Source organism: Trichechus manatus, unplaced genomic scaffold, assembly GCF_000243295.1.
Source record: "Trichechus manatus latirostris isolate Lorelei unplaced genomic scaffold, TriManLat1.0 scaffold00309, whole genome shotgun sequence".
NCBI classification, from domain to species: Eukaryota; Metazoa; Chordata; class Mammalia; order Sirenia; family Trichechidae; genus Trichechus; species Trichechus manatus.
Window position 1 is genome coordinate 1,042,007 of NW_004444245.1, and position 18,270 is coordinate 1,060,276.

Below are 18,270 nucleotides of genomic sequence, written 5' to 3' on the forward strand. Positions count from 1 at the left end.
GGGGGGGGATGATTGATGGCCCCAGGGCGGGCAGTGCTCGACCCTGGTGGTGGCCCCTCCTTTCTCCCAGCCGTGATCACCAGCTGGGGCTCTGGCATGGAGGTCGGTGAGTAGCCCCCTCCACCCCCGCCCCGTGGCCTGGCGGGGCAGGAAGAGGCTGGGTGGCCTGGACCAGGGGCCTATGACTCCCATTCTCCGTCTCCACAGGCCAGAGGAGCTGCCGACCATGCCCCCCGTCTTCGTCCTCCCGCTGCTCCTCCTCGCCGTGGAGAAGGCCTGGGGCAGCAGGCCTTTCCGTGCCTTCACGGTGACCGACACCACGCTCACCCACCTGGCTGTGCACCGGGTGACCGGGGAGGTGTTTGTGGGGGCAGTGAACCGTGTCTTCAAGTTGGCCCCCAACCTGACAGAGTTGCGTGCTCACGTCACGGGCCCTGTCGAGGACAATGCCCGCTGCTACCCGCCCCCCAGCATGCGGGTGTGCACCCACCGCCTGGCTCCCGTGGACAATATCAACAAGCTTCTGCTCATAGACTACGCGGCCCGGCGCCTTGTAGCCTGTGGCAGCATCTGGCAGGGCATCTGCCAGTTCCTGCGGCTGGACGACCTGTTCAAGCTGGGCGAGCCACACCGCCGCAAGGAGCACTACCTGTCGGGGGCCCAGGAGCCTGACTCCATGGCTGGTGTCATCGTGGAGCAGGGCCAGGGGCCCAGCAAGCTGTTCGTGGGCACCGCCGTCGATGGCAAGTCCGAGTACTTCCCCACCCTGAGTTCCCGCAAGCTCCTGGGCAGCGAGGACAGTGCTGACATGTTCAGTCTGGTGGGTTCCCGCCTGGGCCCCTGCCGTCCTCTCCTCACCCCGCCCCCTCCTCAGGAGCCAAGGCCTGGTGGGGGAAAGGATGGCTTGGCCCCTCACTGTCTGCTCGCCGAGGCTGGGCGGGTCTCGGGAAGGGGTGGGGGTCACGAGGGAGGCCCCCGCTGGGCCGCGTTGTTGGCGCAGGGCCGGGCTGGGGGCTGAGGGCGGGCAGAGGCCCCGGGCTTGGGGAATAGGTGGCAGGCCGGGCCTCACCCGACACTGTCCCCTCCTCGCCCAGGTGTATCAGGATGAGTTCGTCTCCTCCCAGATCAAGATCCCATCCGACACGCTGTCCCTGTACCCCGCCTTCGACATCTACTACATCTATGGCTTTGTCAGCGCCTCCTTCGTGTACTTCCTGACCCTGCAGCTGGACACCCAGCAGACCCTCCTGGACGCTGCTGGCGAGAAGTTCTTCACCTCCAAGATTGTGCGCATGTGCGCGGGCGACTCGGAGTTCTACTCGTACGTGGAGTTCCCCATCGGCTGCTCCTGGCGCGGCGTGGAGTACCGCCTGGTGCAGAGCGCCCACCTGGCCAAGGCCGGCGTGCTGCTGGCGCGGGCGCTGGGCGTGCCGGCCGGGGAGGACGTCCTCTTCACCGTCTTCTCTCAGGGCCAGAAGAACCGGGCCAGCCCGCCCCGGCAGACCGTACTCTGCCTCTTCACCCTCAGCGACATCAACGCCCATATCCGCCGCCGCGTCCAGTCCTGCTACCGGGGGGAGGGCACGCTGGCCCTGCCCTGGCTCCTGAACAAGGAGCTGCCCTGCATCAACACCGTGAGCACCGGGGGCACCACGGCCAGTCGGCCGCCTCCCGCGCCGGGCCCGCGAGGCCTTGGGGGCGGCACCCATGGGATGGCTCTCCCCTGCCACCCCGAGTCCCCACCAGCCCCCCACCTCACAGGTCCCGTCCACGATCGTCCCACCCCCTCCTGCCTGCTCTCCTTCCCCCGTCTCCCTCTTCCCCGTGGGGGCTCAGGGAAGGCAGTCAGGCCTGGCTGGGGGCAGTGGGTTCCAGCTCCTGCTCCCTTTCGGCACAGGGGGGCTAGTGGGCCCCAAGCCAGCTGGTGTGTGATTCCCGCCGCCTGGGCTCACGCGTACTCGATTTGTCCCCCCAGCCCATGCAGATCAACGGAAACTTCTGTGGGCTGGTGCTGAACCAGCCGCTGGGTGGCCTGCGTGTGATCGAGGGGCTGCCTCTGCTGGCCGACGGCACTGAGGGCATGGCCAGCGTGGCCGCCTACACCTACCGCCAGCACTCGGTGGTGTTCGTCGGCACGCGCAGCGGCAGTCTGAAGAAGGTGGGCCTGGAAGCCCCTTGGCGTGTGGGACCGGGGGTGGGGGTGGGGGGGCTGGGAGCAAGAAGGGAAGCTTGGGGTACCCGAGCAGGGCACAGCTGGTGCCGGGAGGGAGACCTCCACGGGGCGGCCCCGCAGTCACTTCACCGTCACCAGCTCCACTGCCCGCGGCCGCCTAAAGTGCTGACCCTATCGGACGGCCTCCGCCTCAGACAGGGCTGGCGCCAAGGGTGGACACACCCAGCCGTGCCCCTGCCTGCCCCCTCGACCTTCCGCCTCCGTCCTCTCCCTCGGTCCGGTGTCCTCACAGCTGCCACCAGTGATGGCATGTGCTGCCACCCCCTGGCTGGGGTACCCCTTCCTCCTGCTCCATCCCACCCTTCAACCAAAATGTCACTTTTCCAGAGGCCTTTCCTGACACCAAACTCTCCCCCCGTCCTACAAGGTCCACTCACGGGCGCTAGCACCCACTAATCTCCTTTCTGTCTCTGTATCTCCTGGGACCCCTTTACTTGCTGACCGTGGTCAAGGACCTCCAGCAGATGGCCTTGGTGCCCTCTCCCCCGGCCATGGGAGGCTGCGGGACGTGGGTGCCACATGGGAGGGCTGAGTTCTGAGCCCCCAGTGACGGGCCCTGACTTCAGCTCGGCCAAAACCATAAAGCCCCTGGTGTGAGAAGATGCCCTGACTGCATCAAGCCCGCCCGTCACCCCTGGGCCCTGGTCTCATGGCCCAGGTGCGGGTCGATGGCTCCCAGGATGCCCACCTGTACGAGACAGTCCCTGTTGTCGACGGCAGCCCTATCCTCCGAGATCTGCTCTTCAGCCCCGACCACCAGTACATCTATCTCCTGAGTGAGAAGCAGGTGGGCGTGCGGTGGGCCGTGGCAGGGTGGGGGCGGGCCCGGCCAGGTGCTGACACAGCTGTCCCCAGGTAAGCCAGCTCCCGGTGGAGACCTGTGAGCAGTACTCAAGCTGTGCGGCATGCCTGGGCTCCGGGGACCCGCACTGCGGTTGGTGCGTGCTGCAGCACAGGTGAGGGCCTGGGCTGGGGGGCGGGAGGGCTGCTCCAGGGAGTTGGGGGACCCAGGAGAGCCCGTCACCGACCTGGGGAGAGCGGTTTCTGCCTTCCTCGCCTGTCCACTTGTCCCAGTAGCACCCCAGTGCCTCACCTTCCCCCCTCATTCTCCGGCTAATAAGTGGAACCTCCACCTCCAGTGACGTCCCCTGGACCCCGGGGGCAGAGGTGTGGCACACTGTTGCCTGGCAGCTTGGGCTGGGCTGGCTGGCCCATCCCCTCTCCCCCTGCGGTGCCCTCGGCCCAGGGCCCTGCCGGGGCAGCTGTGGGATGGGTTCTGCCCTCGCACAGATGCTGCCGCGAAGGCGCCTGCCCGGGCGCCTCGGCCCCGCATGGCTTCGCTGGGGAGTTGAGCAAGTGTGTCCAGGTGCGGGTTCGGCCCAACAATGTATCGGTGACGTCGCTGGGAGTGCAGGTAAGCGGTGAGGCAGAGGTGCGTGGCCTGGGGGTGTGCGCTCCGGGGAGGGTGCCCCCTCCCTGCCTCCTCGCCTGCGCCCGCCCGCGCCCTCCCCCGGCTCTGAGCCCTCTGACTCCACAGCTGACCGTAGCTGTGCGCAACGTGCCAGACCTCAGTGCGGGTGTCAGCTGTGCCTTCGAGGAGGTGACCGAGAGTGAGGCCCTTCTGCTGCCCTCTGGCGAGCTGCGCTGCCCCTCGCCCTCCCTCCAGGAGCTCCAGGCACTCACCTGGGGGCACGGTCAGTGGGCTGGCGCTGCTGGGGGTGGGGGCCCCCTCCGCACGCCCCTTGCTTACAGCCTCCGGCTTGCTACAGGTGCCACCCGCACTGTGCGGCTGCAGCTGCTCTCCAAGGAGACCGGCGTGCGCTTTGCTGGGGCCGACCTTGTCTTCTACAACTGCAGTGTCCTCCAGTCGTGAGTGCCTGGTCCTGCCCCGGGGGCAGGTGGAGGCCCGCCTGCAGGGTGGCTGTCTCCAGGGACCTTGGCGGCTAATTGTCTCCTCATCCCCTGTGCTCTCCGGACCCTGGGCCGGGCCCTGGCCTGGCCACCTTCTTCCTTCAGTTCCCACCCTGTGTCCCGGAGCGGGGGGGGGGGGGGGTGGGTTCCCGGTCTCCCTTTCGGCTGGTTGAGGGGGGTGGTCCCCGTGTTCTCTGCTATTTCTGAAGCCACACCCCCTGCAGGTGCATGGCCTGCGTCGGCAGCCCCTACCCCTGCCACTGGTGTAAGTACCGCCACGTGTGCACCTGCCGCCCCCACGAGTGCTCCTTCCAGGAGGGCAGGGTCCGCAGCCCTGAGGTGAGGCGGGGCGCGGGGGCGGCCCCCCATCCCCGGCTGGGTGGCAGCCAGAGCGCCTGGCTTGTGGGTGACCGGTGTCTACCCCCCCTCCCCAGGGCTGCCCCGAAATCCTGCCCAGCGGGGACCTCCTGATTCCGGTTGGCGTCATGCAGCCTCTCACCCTGCGGGCCAAGAACCTGCCGCAGCCACAGTCGGGCCAGAAGAACTACGAGTGTGTGGTCCGCGTGCAGGGCCGGCAGCAGCGGGTGCCCGCTGTACGCTTCAACAGCAGCAGCGTGCAGTGTCAGAATGCGTCGGTGAGGCCTGGGGACAGGGTGCTGTCTGTCTTGCCAGGAGGAAGTCTCCTGAGTCTCCTGCCAGGGATTCCTGAGCTGAGGGGGCGGTTGGCAAGGACTGGGAGGGAGGGGCACACACCTTATCTGAAGTCACGAAGGCCCCTGTCCCCTAGTACTCCTATGAAGGTGACGAGTATGGTGACACCGAACTGGACTTCTCTGTGGTCTGGGATGGAGATTTCCCCATCGACAAGCCTCCCAGCTTCCGAGGTGAGGGTGGGATGGGGACTCTGCAGCCTGACCTCCAGAGGGAGTGGGTACCCCCACTGCTCCACCAGCATCCAGCCCCGCCAGCCGCCTAGCAGTACGCCTCTGCCCGCAGCCCTCCTGTATAAGTGCTGGGCACAGCGCCCCAGCTGTGGCCTCTGCCTCAAGGCTGACCCCCGCTTCAACTGTGGCTGGTGCATCTCGGAGCACAAGTGCCAGCTGCGTGCCCACTGCCCAGCCCCCAAAACCAACTGGATGCACCCGAACCAGAAGAGCGCTCGCTGCAGCCACCCGCGCATCACACAGGTCTGTGCCGCCGCCGCCGCCACGCCCCTTGGCCACTGGAGGCCTACACTGACCTCGCCCCACATCCCGCCCTGCAGGTCCACCCGCTCATGGGTCCCAAGGAGGGTGGCACCCGGGTCACCATAGTCGGCGAGAACCTGGGCCTCACCTCACGGGAGCTGGGCCTGCGGGTGGCCGGTGTGCGCTGCAACACCGTGCCCGCCGAGTACGTCAGCGCCGAGAGGTGAGTGTGGTGTGCGGCCTGGGCCCAGCCAGCCGGGGGCAGGCACCCGCTCACCCTCTCTGCTTCCCAGGATCGTGTGTGAGATGGAGGAGTCGCTAGTGCCCAGCCCGCCGCCGGGGCCGGTGGAGCTGTGTGTTGGCGACTGCTCGGCGGACTTCCGCACGCAATCCGAGCAGCTCTACACCTTCGTGGTGCGTGTGCCACCCACACTGTCCCTGGCCGGCCACTGGGTTCGGTGCAGCCCTGCCCGCGGCTGGCTCCGCCCGCCCTTCAGGATGGCTTCTCCTCCCGCAGACACCGACCTTCCACGGCGTGAGCCCGGGCCGGGGCCCGGCAGCGGGAGGCACACGGCTTACCATCGCCGGCAGCTCTCTGGACGCCGGCAGCAGGGTCACGGTGACCGTGCGAGATGGCGAGTGCCAGTTTGTGAGGTGGGTGGGGCACGGGGTGGGTGCCCCAGGCTGGGGCTGTGGGGCATGGGGTGGGGCACTGGCTGGGCTGGGCAGGGGCCTGGGCGCTCTTCCCAGCACCACACTCGCTGCTGGCGCTGCAGGAGAGACGCTGGGTCTATCGTCTGCATCTCGCCGGTCTCCACCCTGGGCCCCAGCCAGGCCCTCATCACCCTCGCCATTGACCGGGCCAACATCTCCAGTCCTGGCATCATCTACACCTACACGCAGGACCCCACCGTCACGCGCCTCGAGCCCACCTGGAGCATCATCAAGTAAGACCCTGGGGATCGTGGCTGAGGCCTGGGAGCCTTGGGCACCAAGTCATGTTTCCATCATCGGAAGGGCAGGGTCACCCCAACCTCAGGCCACAGGTAAGGCCGCCAGCCCAGGCAGGGGGCTCATACTCTGCCCTTTTGAGTCCCTGGGCTCCTGTGCAGATGTGACAATTCTCCAGGTCCGGGCTGGGGCGGTGGGGGAGGGAGCCTGAGGACCCTGTCCCCTGTCCCCAGTGGCAGCACTGCCATCACCGTGAGTGGGACCCACCTACTGACGGTCCAGGAGCCCCGAGTCCGGGCCAAGTACCGTGGCATCGAGACCACCAACGTGAGTACCAGCTCTCTCGCCTGCCCTGGCCCCGCTGCCCTCCACCTGGGTCTCCTAGGCCGCTGGGCTGCCCACGCTTGTCCCCACAGACGTGCCAAGTGATCAATGACACGGCCATGCTGTGTAAGGCCCCTGGGATCTTCCTGGGGCGGCCCCAGCCCCGGGCCCAAGGGGAGCACCCTGATGAGTTCGGCTTCCTGCTGGACCACGTGCAGACGGCCCGCTCCCTCAACCGCTCCACCTTCACCTACTACCCTGATCCCAGCTTCGAGCCACTCGGGCCCTCTGGTGTCCTGGATGTCAAACCTGGCTCCCACGTGGTGCTGAAGGTACCTGCAAGGGCCAGGGGGAGGGGGGAGGAGCGTGGGCAGGGCGGGCGGGGGGCGGGGGCGGGGCCTGGGCCGACGCGCCGCTCCTCCCCCAGGGCAAGAACCTGATTCCCGCAGCGGCAGGCAGCTCCCGCCTCAACTACACGGTTCTGATCGGGGGCCAGCCGTGCGCGCTGACTGTCTCGGACACACAGCTCCTGTGCGACTCGCCCAGCCAGACGGGCCGGCAGCCTGTCATGGTGGGTGGGGGTGGGGAGGGCGGGGGAGGGCGGCTGGGAGGGCAGGGGCGCCGCTCACCCTGGGCCTGCCCCGCAGGTGCTGGTGGGCGGCCTGGAGTTCTGGCTGGGCACGCTGCACATCACGGCCGAGCGGGCGCTGACCCTGCCGGCCGTGGTGGGGCTGGCCGCGGGGGGCGGGCTCTTGCTGCTGGCCATCACCGCTGTGCTGGTGGCCTATAAGCGCAAGACGCAGGACGCAGACCGCACGCTCAAGCGGCTGCAGCTGCAGATGGACAACCTGGAGTCCCGCGTGGCCCTGGAGTGCAAGGAAGGTGCCTGGGGTGGGGTGCCTGGGGCAGGGCGGGGGCGGGCGGCGGGCTGGGCGGCCTCGGCCCTGCTGCTCAGCTCACACCCCGCTCCCCAGCCTTTGCTGAGCTGCAGACGGACATCAACGAGCTGACCAACCACATGGACGGGGTGCAGATCCCCTTCCTGGACTACCGCACCTACGCCGTGCGCGTGCTCTTCCCGGGCATCGAGGCCCACCCGGTGCTCAAGGAGCTGGACGTGAGACCCCCCCCCCCCCCGCCTGCCTTGCCCTTCTGCCTCCCCCTAGGGCACCCCCCAGACTCCCTGCTCCCCACAGACGCCCCCCAATGTCGAGAAGGCGCTGCGCCTCTTCGGGCAGCTGCTGCACAGCCGGGCCTTCGTGCTCACCTTCATCCACACCCTGGAGGCCCAGAGCAGCTTCTCCATGCGCGACCGGGGCACTGTGGCCTCGCTCACCATGGTGGCCCTGCAGAGCCGGCTGGACTATGCCACCGGGCTGCTCAAGCAACTGCTGGCGGACCTCATCGAGAAAAACCTCGAGAGCAAGAACCACCCAAAGCTGCTACTGCGCAGGTACTGGGCGGCTGGCCGGGCCCTGGTCGTGGCTTCCTCCGCCAGGCCCCGCCCCTGCGTGGTCTTTTTTTTTCTTCTGGCACCACCCCTGGCTGGTCCCGCCCCCTGCTGCACCACACCCCGCCCCTGCCTGGTCGTCCACCAGCCCCCTGCCAGGCCCGAGGCCTGAGCACCGCTCTGTGCTCTAGGACGGAGTCGGTGGCCGAAAAGATGCTCACCAACTGGTTCACGTTCCTGCTGCACAAGTTTCTGAAGGTGCGCTTGTGGGGGGTGCGTGGCAGGGGAGCGGTGTCGGGCTGGCGGCTGGCGGGCAGTGGCAAGCTCTGCGCCTGGCTGGCTGCAGGAGTGCGCAGGGGAGCCCCTCTTCCTGCTCTACTGCGCCATCAAGCAGCAGATGGAGAAGGGCCCCATCGACGCCATCACTGGTGAGGCGCGCTACTCGCTGAGCGAGGACAAGCTCATCCGGCAGCAGATCGACTACAAGACGCTGGTGAGGGCCCGGGGCGGGGAGTCGGGGCGGGGCACAGCCTCGCCGGGTTCCGACCCTGGGGTCCCCTCACCCTCAGACCCTGCACTGTGTGTGCCCGGAGAGCGAGGGCAGTGCCCAGGTTCCCGTGAAGGTTCTCGACTGTGACAGCATCACCCAGGCCAAAGACAAGCTGCTGGATACCGTGTACAAGGGCGTCCCCTACTCCCAGCGCCCCAAAGCCGAGGACATGGACCTGGGTGAGGCTTACACTCCTGCTGCCTGTGGCACCCAGCTGCCTCTCCCTGCCCTAGCCGTGCTTTGCCACCAACCAGGGAGCGGGCTCAGGGGCTCGGGGCAGCTGGGGGGAGCCTCACGGGCTGTTTGCGGCCCCCAGAATGGCGCCAGGGCCGCATGGCCCGCATCATCCTCCAGGACGAGGATGTCACCACCAAGATCGAATGTGACTGGAAGAGGGTCAACTCACTGGCCCACTACCAGGTGAGGGGCTGGGAGGGAGTGGGGCCCCGGCTCCTCCCCGCTCTCCCCTCACAGTGAGGTGGTGCTGGCGGGTGGCGGCTCTGGCCCCTCAGCTCCTCAGTCTCCTGCACTGCCCCTTCTCTGTCTCTGGGGTCTCTAGGTGACAGATGGTTCCTTGGTGGCTCTGGTGCCCAAACAAGCGTCTGCCTATAACATGGCCAGCTCCTTCACCTTCACTCGCTCGCTCAGCCGCTACGGTAGGTTCTTCAGTGCGGCGTTTGCTGTTTCCTTAGAGGCCGTGGAGGTGGTCAGGGGAGCTGGAGGCTCACCAGCCTCTGCTGTCCAAGTGGCCAGCTTGGCTCTGGAGGCCTTCCTGGACTCTGCCCTTGGGAGCGGCCCAGTTCTGAGAGCTTAGAAGTTGGGTGGGCCAGAGAGAGCGGAAGCCTGCAGACAGCGTGGGCAGAGGTCCGGCCCTCGCCATGGCCCCTGGCCCCACAGCTAAGGGCTGTGCCGTCCTCTGCCCCAGAGAGCTTGCTACGCACGGCCAGCAGCCCTGACAGCCTGCGCTCGCGGGCGCCCATGATCACGCCTGACCAGGAGACAGGTACCAAGCTGTGGCACCTGGTGAAGAACCATGACCACCTGGACCAGCGTGAGGGTGACCGTGGTAGCAAGATGGTCTCGGAGATATACCTGACGCGGCTGCTGGCCACGAAGGTGGGCCTGCCCTCCACCGCTGGGCCCTGCACTGAGGCCCTGAGGTTGGCCTGGCCTGCCCGGGGAGGGGGCTTTCTCAAGGCCTTTGCGGTGGAAATTTCCAGCCTGAGATCGAAGCCAGCCCAGGCCTGTGTCAGAGCTCGACCCCGGAGGGAAGCCCCCTCCATCCCCATCATCTGCTTTGGGGACATCCCAGCCTGCTCCCTCACCACCTGTGCCCTTGGCTGCCCGCCCCCCCCAGGGCACTCTGCAGAAGTTTGTAGACGACCTCTTTGAGACCGTGTTCAGCACAGCCCACCGCGGCTCAGCCCTGCCGCTGGCCATCAAGTACATGTTCGACTTCCTGGATGAGCAGGCTGACCAGCGGCAGATCAGCGACCCCGACGTGCGACACACCTGGAAGAGCAACTGGTGCGAGGGAGGCGGGGGAGGGGGGGGGCCAGAAGGGGGTGGCTCGGTCCAGGGCTGACACGGATGGCACCCCCAAGCAAAGTGGTGGGTGAACATGTTCTGGGAGGTGGCCTCTGGCTGGTCGGGTGTTGGTAGGGGAGCAGAGGGAGGAGGGAGGCTGCACCCCGGTTTCCTTCTGGCATGTGTGACTGAGTGGCGGCGAGGCCACCACCACGACAGGAAGAGTGAGAGCAGGTAGTGAGGACCTGGATGTCAGCAGGCGTGAGCTGGCCACAGGGCGGGCAGCGGGAGGAGGGGTGCTGTCGCTGGGCCTAGGTACGGAGAGAAGCTGCAGATGGGGTTGAGGTCCACCAAGCGCAGAAGGGCAGTGTCCCCAGAAACGGAAAGGAAAGGCCATGAAGCCTTGACATGTCGTTTCTTGCCTGCTCTGGACAAGACGTGATCTGGCCAGCCAGTGGCCGTGAAGTGGGGCGGTGGCGGAGGTCTGACTGCTTCTGGCCCTCGCCGCAGCCTGCCCCTGCGCTTCTGGGTGAATGTCATCAAGAACCCGCAGTTCGTGTTCGACATCCACAAGAGCAGCATCACGGACGCCTGCCTGTCGGTGGTGGCCCAGACCTTCATGGATTCCTGCTCCACGTCGGAGCACCGGCTGGGCAAGGACTCGCCCTCCAACAAACTGCTCTACGCCAAGGACATCCCCAGCTACAAGAGCTGGGTGGAGAGGTGGGTGAGGGAAGGCAGGACCAGGGCCCCAGCCAGTGAGGGTGCAGGATTTGGCCTTTGTGACCTCCCCACGTGACCTATGCTGGGGCCCCCAACAGGTACTACCGGGACATTGCCAAGATGGCGTCCATCAGTGACCAGGACATGGACGCCTACCTGGTGGAGCAGTCCCGCCTGCATGCCAGTGACTTCAATGTGCTGAGTGCGCTCAGTGAGCTCTACTTCTATGTCACCAAGTACCGCCAGGAGGTGTGCACTGCCCCTCCCCAAGTGCGGCGCTCAGCCCCCAGGGCACAGCCAGTGGCAAAGGAAGGAACTGGGACAGCGGGGACACAGAGCCTGTCTCTTGGGTTGATCATGGTGCCACTCGGGGCCAGGCCCAGGGCTACCACAGTGACACCCTCCGTAGAGGCAGGGCTTCAGGGGACCCAAGAGAGTAGCCACTGGTTGGGACACAAGGTTCCAGCTGGGTGGAGTTAGGGGCCAGGAGCGGGAGGGCTGGGCGAGGCGGGGACAAGGCTCCAGTTGGGGAGGAGACAGCCACTCGCAGGATCCCGGGCTGAAGACGGCACTTTGGAAGTTGCTGGCACATATAAAGCCCTGAGTCTGGAAGAGCTCTCCCAGAGAGGCTGGGAGTGGGGGTAGAGGGAGGAGTGGCCCAAGGACCAAGCGTCCAGTGGGGAGGGAGGGAAACTGAGAGTGGGGTGGCAGCATGGAACACGAGTGAGGCTCTCTGGTGTCAAGGAGGAGAGAATGATCAGTTGTCAGACGCTGCTGAGGGGTCAAGTACGATGAGGCCTGGGGACCCCCGCTGGGTTTGGCAGCAAGATGGCCATGGTCCAGACGAGAGCGGTTAGGGTGGAGGTGGGGGTGCTAGGAGGGACTGGGAAGTGAGGAATTGGGTCAGAGAGTCTAGACAACCCTTGGGAGGGATGGCAATCTGGCTGTGAAGAAGAGGAGGAGAAAGCGCCCTAGCTGGAGAGGGATCTGGGGTCCAGGAGGCGTTGGTGTGTTGTGAAGAGGTGAGAGATTGGAGCCGTCCTGTGCTCACAGGGGCTGTCGGCCACGAGGGGGCACCGAGGGGCGTGGGAGAGAGGAGCTAACCCGGGGGTGGGGGCTGTGCACAGGGGGAGCTGCCCCTCCCCCAAGCCTCGCTCCAGGGGACACTTCCCTTCACCGCAGATTCTGAGCGCCCTGGACCGAGACGCCTCTTGTCGCAAGCACAGGTTGCGCCAGAAGCTGGAGCAGATCGTCAGCCTTGTGTCCAGCAACAGCTGAGGGTGCCAGACTTGGGTGAGGAGGGGGCTTCTCAGTCCTGAGCTGTCCTCTGATGAGGGGGGGTGGCTCACGCCTGGTCGCCGGGCTGAGACCTCAGAGCAGGTGCGCGGTGGGTGGGCACCGGGCCGTTATGACCCCAGCACACCTGGGCCCCCTTCACTAGTGCCTTGCTTTGGGCCCTGGGGCAGGGGAGGCGGGAGACAGGAACAAGCCCCCCGTCCCAGCAGCAGCAATACTCCCACCCTCCTGCCCTGGTGCCCAGGTGTGGCGAGAACCCCTGCCCTCCTTCCTATTTATACCCCAAACACCTATTTATTTAAGTTAACTCCACCTCACTGTTTCCCGCTGTAAACGTGTGTCCCTCCTGGGATGTTGCCAACCTCACCCACCTTCCTCTCCACCTGTACTGGGTCCCTTGTGACATTGCCAGCTGTGGTCCAGCCTCTGGCGCTTCTGTTTGTAATGGCTGGCCCCAACCCTCCCTGGAAGGGAGACTCAGCACTAGCAGAGTCGGGGTGGGTGGTGCATCTGTAGCTGCCCTCACACTCTGGCTGTGCCAAGGGGCCCTCTGCCCGCTGGCCACAGCTCCCCTCCGCACGTGGCAGGAGGCAGACCTTCTGTTCTCAGGGGCCCTGTTCTCTCTGAGCAGCAGGAGAGCAATAACCAGGCAAGTGCCGACCGAGTGCAGGGGCCGCCTGGGCCTGAGGGCACAGGACTCTTCCTGCCCCGCTGCCAAACGTTCTCAGTGTTATCCGCACTTGCCCTGGACACTTTGCTCTCATCTGCCCTGTCCTGCGCCCGCCCTGAGGGGCCGATGCGGCAGTGCCTTACTCCTCTGTGTCTTCTGCCTCTTCTGAGCAACCTGGCCCATCTGTGTCCCAGACCCTGGTCCTCTCCTCTTGGGTTGCATGGCTTTTTCTTTGTTCGTGGAATGTTTTCCTTTTGCTAATTAAATGTTGGGAAAATGGAGACAGTCTGTGGCTTTGTCCTTGGGCTAGGTGGGTGGTAGTTAACATGGACCCAGACAGACAACCCCGTTAGACTCCACAGGAGCTAGACTCCCTTAATGGGAGAGAGGGTAACTAGCTCCCAAGGTTCCTGAGGACTTGAGGAGTCCAGAATCATGTCCATCAGCCAAGCGTGTTGGTCCACCTTCCATTTATATCCAAAATCTACTCACTTCTCCCCCACCCTGGTCTGAGCCACCATTTTCTCTTGCCTCCGTGGCCAGTCTCCCGCAGTCTGCCTGGACCCCCCGCCTCGGCCAATTCTCAATGAGGGAGGCAGCGGGATCCTGTTAAGACACAAGGCGAATCAGGTCGCCACTCTGCTCAAAACGTTCCAGTACCTTCAAATGCACCCACACTCCTTACATGCTGGCAACTCCTTACTGTCCCCGGTGTCTCTCCTATCATGATGCACCTACCTATCTCTTGCCCCTACACCTGTTCAAGTGGGGCACAGGTGGGGGGCAGCAGGGCAAGCTGGGACGGATCCTGGTCAAGAGAATGGCATCTGACAAGTCCGGTGAGAGAGACCATGGTCTGATTAAGGAGCGAGGGTAGCTGGGGCTACTGTGGGTGGGGGGGGGGAGGGGCAGATGAGCAATGAGGGGCGGGGGTGGGTGGCATGCAATTTTAAATAGGGTGGCCAGGAAAGGCTGGCTGAGGGGGAACATTTGAGAAGGACCCGGAGGAGGTCAGGGAGTGAGTCAGGTGAGCTCCAGGGGAAGAGAGTTGCAGACAGGAAAAAGGCCGTGCAAAGGTCCTGAGGCGGGAGTGGGCTGGGGTGTTTCAGAAAGGGCGAGGAGGCCAATGTGGCTGGATCAGAGTGAGCAAGGGGGAGAGTGGGAGAGAGGGAGGCCAGAGAGGAAAGGGGGGGGACCACTTTGGGCTCTCGGAGCCCCTGGGAGGGCCCTGGCTTTACCTCTGGGAGAGGTGGGAGCCTGCTGGAGGGTTTGAGAAAGAGGAGCGATGGGACCTGAGACCTGACTTCGTTTGAAGCCAGCCCAGCAGCTTCAGCAGTCCATCTGTGGGGCCAAGGCTGCAGACTGGTTCTGTGCTTTGCAGGGTGAGGGAGGGAGGGTCAGACTCAAGTCCCGTGTCCCGTAGATCAAGAGCTGCAGAGGGGGAGAACCCTGGAGATGATGGGCAGAGGGTCCCCTCGAGTATGCAGCAGAGTCCTGATGGGCACATGCCTGAGGAGACTCCGAGGGGCCAAGGAAAGGACCACCGGAAAGGGTTAATGGTGGTAGCCACGAGGGGCTCAAGTAGGACCAGGAATAGCATCTGTCCCCGCCCACCAGAAGGGAAAACCTCAATACAGGTAGAGTACTCAGCAGGGTCTTGCCTCAGCAGTAAGGAAACATTCATGCTACCCTAAAAGCCGCTCTGGTCCCACTGAGCAAATCTTAAAAGCAACACTCGAAAGGAACATACTATTGCTAAGAACCTTAAGAGCATCCTGGAACAAGACAAAAATATCAGGTACACAGGTAAAACACCATGTCTCACATCCAGTCTAAAATAACCAGGCCGACTAAAAGAAGCAGGAAAATCCAACCCATAACAGGGAGAGAAATCAATCAATGAAAGGAGAACAGACTGAAAAGGAAGACGTAAGACTGTCTTTATTTGCAGTCAACTTGTTAGTCTAGGTACAAAATCCGATGAAATCTACAAAGGATCTCCTAGAACTAAGAAGTCAGTTTAGCAAGGTTACAGGACACAAGGTATTTTAGAGGGAGCTAAACACCCGACAAACACAGCCGTTCGACTGTGTGGCTCAACAAATTACAGATAACATTGAGAAGAATGGGAATGCCAGAACACTTAATTGTGCTCATGAGGAACCTGTACATAGATAAAGAGGCAGTCATTTGAACAGAACAAGGAGATACTGTATGGTTTAAAGTCAGGAAAGGTGTGTGTTAGGGTTGTATCCTGTCACCACACCTATTCAATCTGTATGCTGGGCAAATAATCCGAGAAGCTGGACTATATGAAGAACAGGGCATCAGGATTGGAGGAACATTCATTAACAACCTGTGTTATGCAGATGACACAAGCTTCCTTGCTGAAAGTGAAGAGCACTTCAAGCATTTACTGATGAAGATCAAAGACCACAGCCTTCAGTATAGATTACACCTCAACATAAAGAAAACAAAAATCCTCACAACTGGACCCATAAGCAACATCATGATAAACGGAGAAAAGATTGAAGTTGTCAGGGATTTCATTTTACTTGGATCCACAGTCAACACCTGTCTTAGTCATCTGGTGCTGCTGTAACAGAAATACCATGAGTGGATGGCTTTAACAAAGAGAAGTTTATTCTCTCACAGTCTAATAGGCTAGAAGTCCAAATTCACGGCATCAGCTCCAGGGGAAGGCTTTCTCTGTTGGCTCTGGAGGAAGGTCCTTGTCATCAATCTTCCCCTGGACTAGGAGCTTCTATGCACAGGAACCCCCAGGTCCAAAGGATGTGCTCTGCTCACAGCGCTGCTTTATTGTTGGTATGAGGTTCCCCCTGTCTCTTCTGCTCTCTGCTCTTTTATATCTCAAAAGAGATTGGCTCAAGACACAATCCAATCTTGTAGATGGAGTCCTGCCTCATTAACATAACTGCTGCCTATCCCACCTCATTAGCATGATAGAGGCAGAGGATTTACAACACACAGGAAAATCACATCAGATGACAAAATGTTGGACAATCACACAATACTGGGAATCATAGCCTAGCCAAACTGGTACACATAAATTTGGGGGACACAATTCAATCCATGACAACACCCATGGAAGCAGCAATCAAGAAATCAAAAGACGCATTGCATCTGGCAAATCTGTTGCAAAAGACCGCTTTAAAGTGTTGAAAAGCAAAGGTGTCACCTTGAGGATAAAGGTGCACCTGACCTAAGCCATGGTATTTTCAGTCACCTCATATGGGAAAGCTGGACATTGAATAAGGAAGACCAAAGAAGAATTGCTGCCTTTGAAATGTGGCATTGGTGAAGAATATTGAATATACCACGGACTGCCAGAAGAAGGAACAAATCTGTCTTGGAGGAAGTACAACCAGAATGCTCCTTAGAGACAAGGATGGCGAGACTTCGTCTCATGGACTTTGGACATGTTATCAGGCGGGATCAGTCCCTGGAGAAAGACATCGTGCTTGGTAGAGGGTCAAAGAAAAAGAGGAAGACCCTCAACGAGCTTGACACAGTGGCTGCAACAACGGGCTCAAACATAACGATTGTGAAGATGGCGCAGGACCAGGCAGTGTTTCGTTCTGTTGTACACTGGGTCACTGAGTCAGAACCGACTTGATGGCCCCTAACAATAACAACAAACACCCAATACCCCTGCCCAAACACTACCCATTGTCTCAGCGTTCCTGCTTACCCCCACTGATCCTAAACACATCCAGTTAGCCATAAACTTTGTCTTCTAGCGTTTTGGGGGTGTTTGCTTTTCTCATGCAAACTAAATTTTTTTATTTAGGCAGGAAGTGGACCCAGAGGTGACAAGGATGTGGAGAAAACCAGAATTCTGGTGGGAGGGCACGTTTTCTGGAGAGCAATTTTGCATGCTGGATCAAGAGCCTTAAGTAATATATGGAAAAGTAAATATTTACTGTCTTTTGAAATCTAAGGCAAATAACCACTCATGGAAAGTTGTATCTATAAGAATCCCACTGAACTAGTACTCACGACAGGGGAAAAATCAGACAGAATTGAAATGTTCAGCAATTACGATGCGTTGTGTATGCTTCCATTTAATAACCTGGTTTTGAAGAATTTGTAGAAAGAGGAAAAGCTCAATGTTAAGCGGAAAAAAAAATTAGGAAAAAAAATGTTGAACTTAGAAAAACTTTATTGTTATACATGTAATGTATAAATACAACGGCAAAACTAAGAAAATATTCCAAAATGTTGACAGTAGTGAATGCTGAATGACAGGACATGAGTGATTTCCATTTTCTTCCATTTCCCACACTGTCTTCAATTACCCTGTACTACCTGAATATCTGAGTCCCTGAACCTCCCCTCCAACCCGAGGACAAGAAACTCTGGAGGTGTGGGAGCTGCAAAGGAATTCAGACACGGAATAGAAGCTCAGTTTTATTTTCCGCTGTGACAAACCTTTCAACACCCCCCCCCCTCCTCCAACAACGGGGAAACAAAACAATTTGGCCGAGAGCGCCCAAGAGCCAACGCAGGCCAACAGTTAGGCCCCCATCCTAAAGCGGCAACTACTCCAGGAGTCAGTGCCCAGGGAAGGACGCACTGCCTCGGCGTGGGGGAAACACAAACTTAGGCCTCAGCCCCTCTTCCCGGCTGAGGCTTAGCGGAAAACAGGGGGCCCGAAGCGCTGCATGGTCCGCACCACCAGGGAAAGCTGATCGAGGAAGTTGATGATGGAAATCCGGAGGAGGCGAGGGTCTTCAGCAGTCCATCGGCTAAAAGTGAGGGGAAAAGAAAATCACTGAAAGGTCAGGCCGTCATTGGAACTAACCCTTTCGGGGTCTCGGTTAGAGCGCCCTCGCCAGGCGGCTGCAGGCCCGCAGCAGCACCACACACACACCCCCTCCTTACACCTATCCGTCAGATGACTCCATTACAGCGCCCCCCGGATGGAGACTGGCCGCCGTCCCCTGCCACCCCGCCCACCCCGGCCCCTTCTGGAACTTACACAGCCAGGACGCTGCCGTTCAGTGTGAACTCCTTATGAACCACCCCTCCGTGCGGTTCAGCATCTGGGGCCAGGGACCCGCGGGCGATCTCCGCCTCCAGGGGCGACCGGAAGGGCACGGTGAGGGTGCTGGCGGGGTGTATGGTTCAGGCACCGACCGATACTGGCTTTCTGCCCCAGACTCCTGGTCCCTCCCAGGCCGGCTGCCCCCAGGCCGCCCTCAGGCCTCCTTACCCCGCCCCCCGGCCCCTCAGGCCTTCCCTCCACCGCCCTAACCCCCAGGCAGCCCCGCTCGGCCCCCAGGCTGCGCAGCCCACTGCGTTGTTCCCCTTTCTGATCGCCCCAGGCCGCCACCTCGGCGAGGATACAATTCGTGCAGTCCGCTTCCGGGACGTCCGGCCGCGGGCTCCGCGTCTCCGCCCGGCCCGGGGGCATGCGGTGCCCGC

The 18,270-nt window shown here is 61.9% G+C and overlaps 2 protein-coding genes across 2 annotated transcripts; one reads left to right on the forward strand and one right to left on the reverse strand.

The window, feature by feature from the left end:
* Window positions 1-226: 226 nt before the first annotated feature.
* Window positions 227-12,134, forward strand: PLXNA3 (plexin A3). Its single transcript, XM_004390592.1, has 32 exons — window positions 227-820; window positions 1,095-1,634; window positions 1,976-2,158; window positions 2,892-3,020; window positions 3,089-3,189; window positions 3,524-3,647; window positions 3,771-3,927; window positions 4,003-4,102; window positions 4,369-4,483; window positions 4,579-4,779; window positions 4,932-5,028; window positions 5,141-5,331; window positions 5,409-5,554; window positions 5,625-5,745; window positions 5,849-5,985; window positions 6,108-6,278; window positions 6,516-6,609; window positions 6,699-6,938; window positions 7,034-7,177; window positions 7,254-7,488; window positions 7,581-7,723; window positions 7,803-8,059; window positions 8,248-8,314; window positions 8,403-8,549; window positions 8,626-8,785; window positions 8,923-9,026; window positions 9,166-9,262; window positions 9,532-9,722; window positions 9,964-10,133; window positions 10,644-10,856; window positions 10,955-11,105; window positions 12,039-12,134. Exons 1-32 carry the CDS (start codon window positions 227-229, stop codon window positions 12,132-12,134), a joined length of 5,616 nt encoding a protein of 1,871 aa, XP_004390649.1.
* A 4,786-nt stretch (window positions 12,135-16,920) lies between these two features.
* On the reverse strand, window positions 16,921-18,270 carry LAGE3 (L antigen family member 3; the record flags this gene model as incomplete). Its single annotated transcript, XM_023725430.1, has 3 exons — window positions 16,921-17,591; window positions 17,825-17,953; window positions 18,179-18,270. Coding segments are annotated over 3 exons (336 nt in total), but the record flags the coding sequence as incomplete, so codon positions are not given.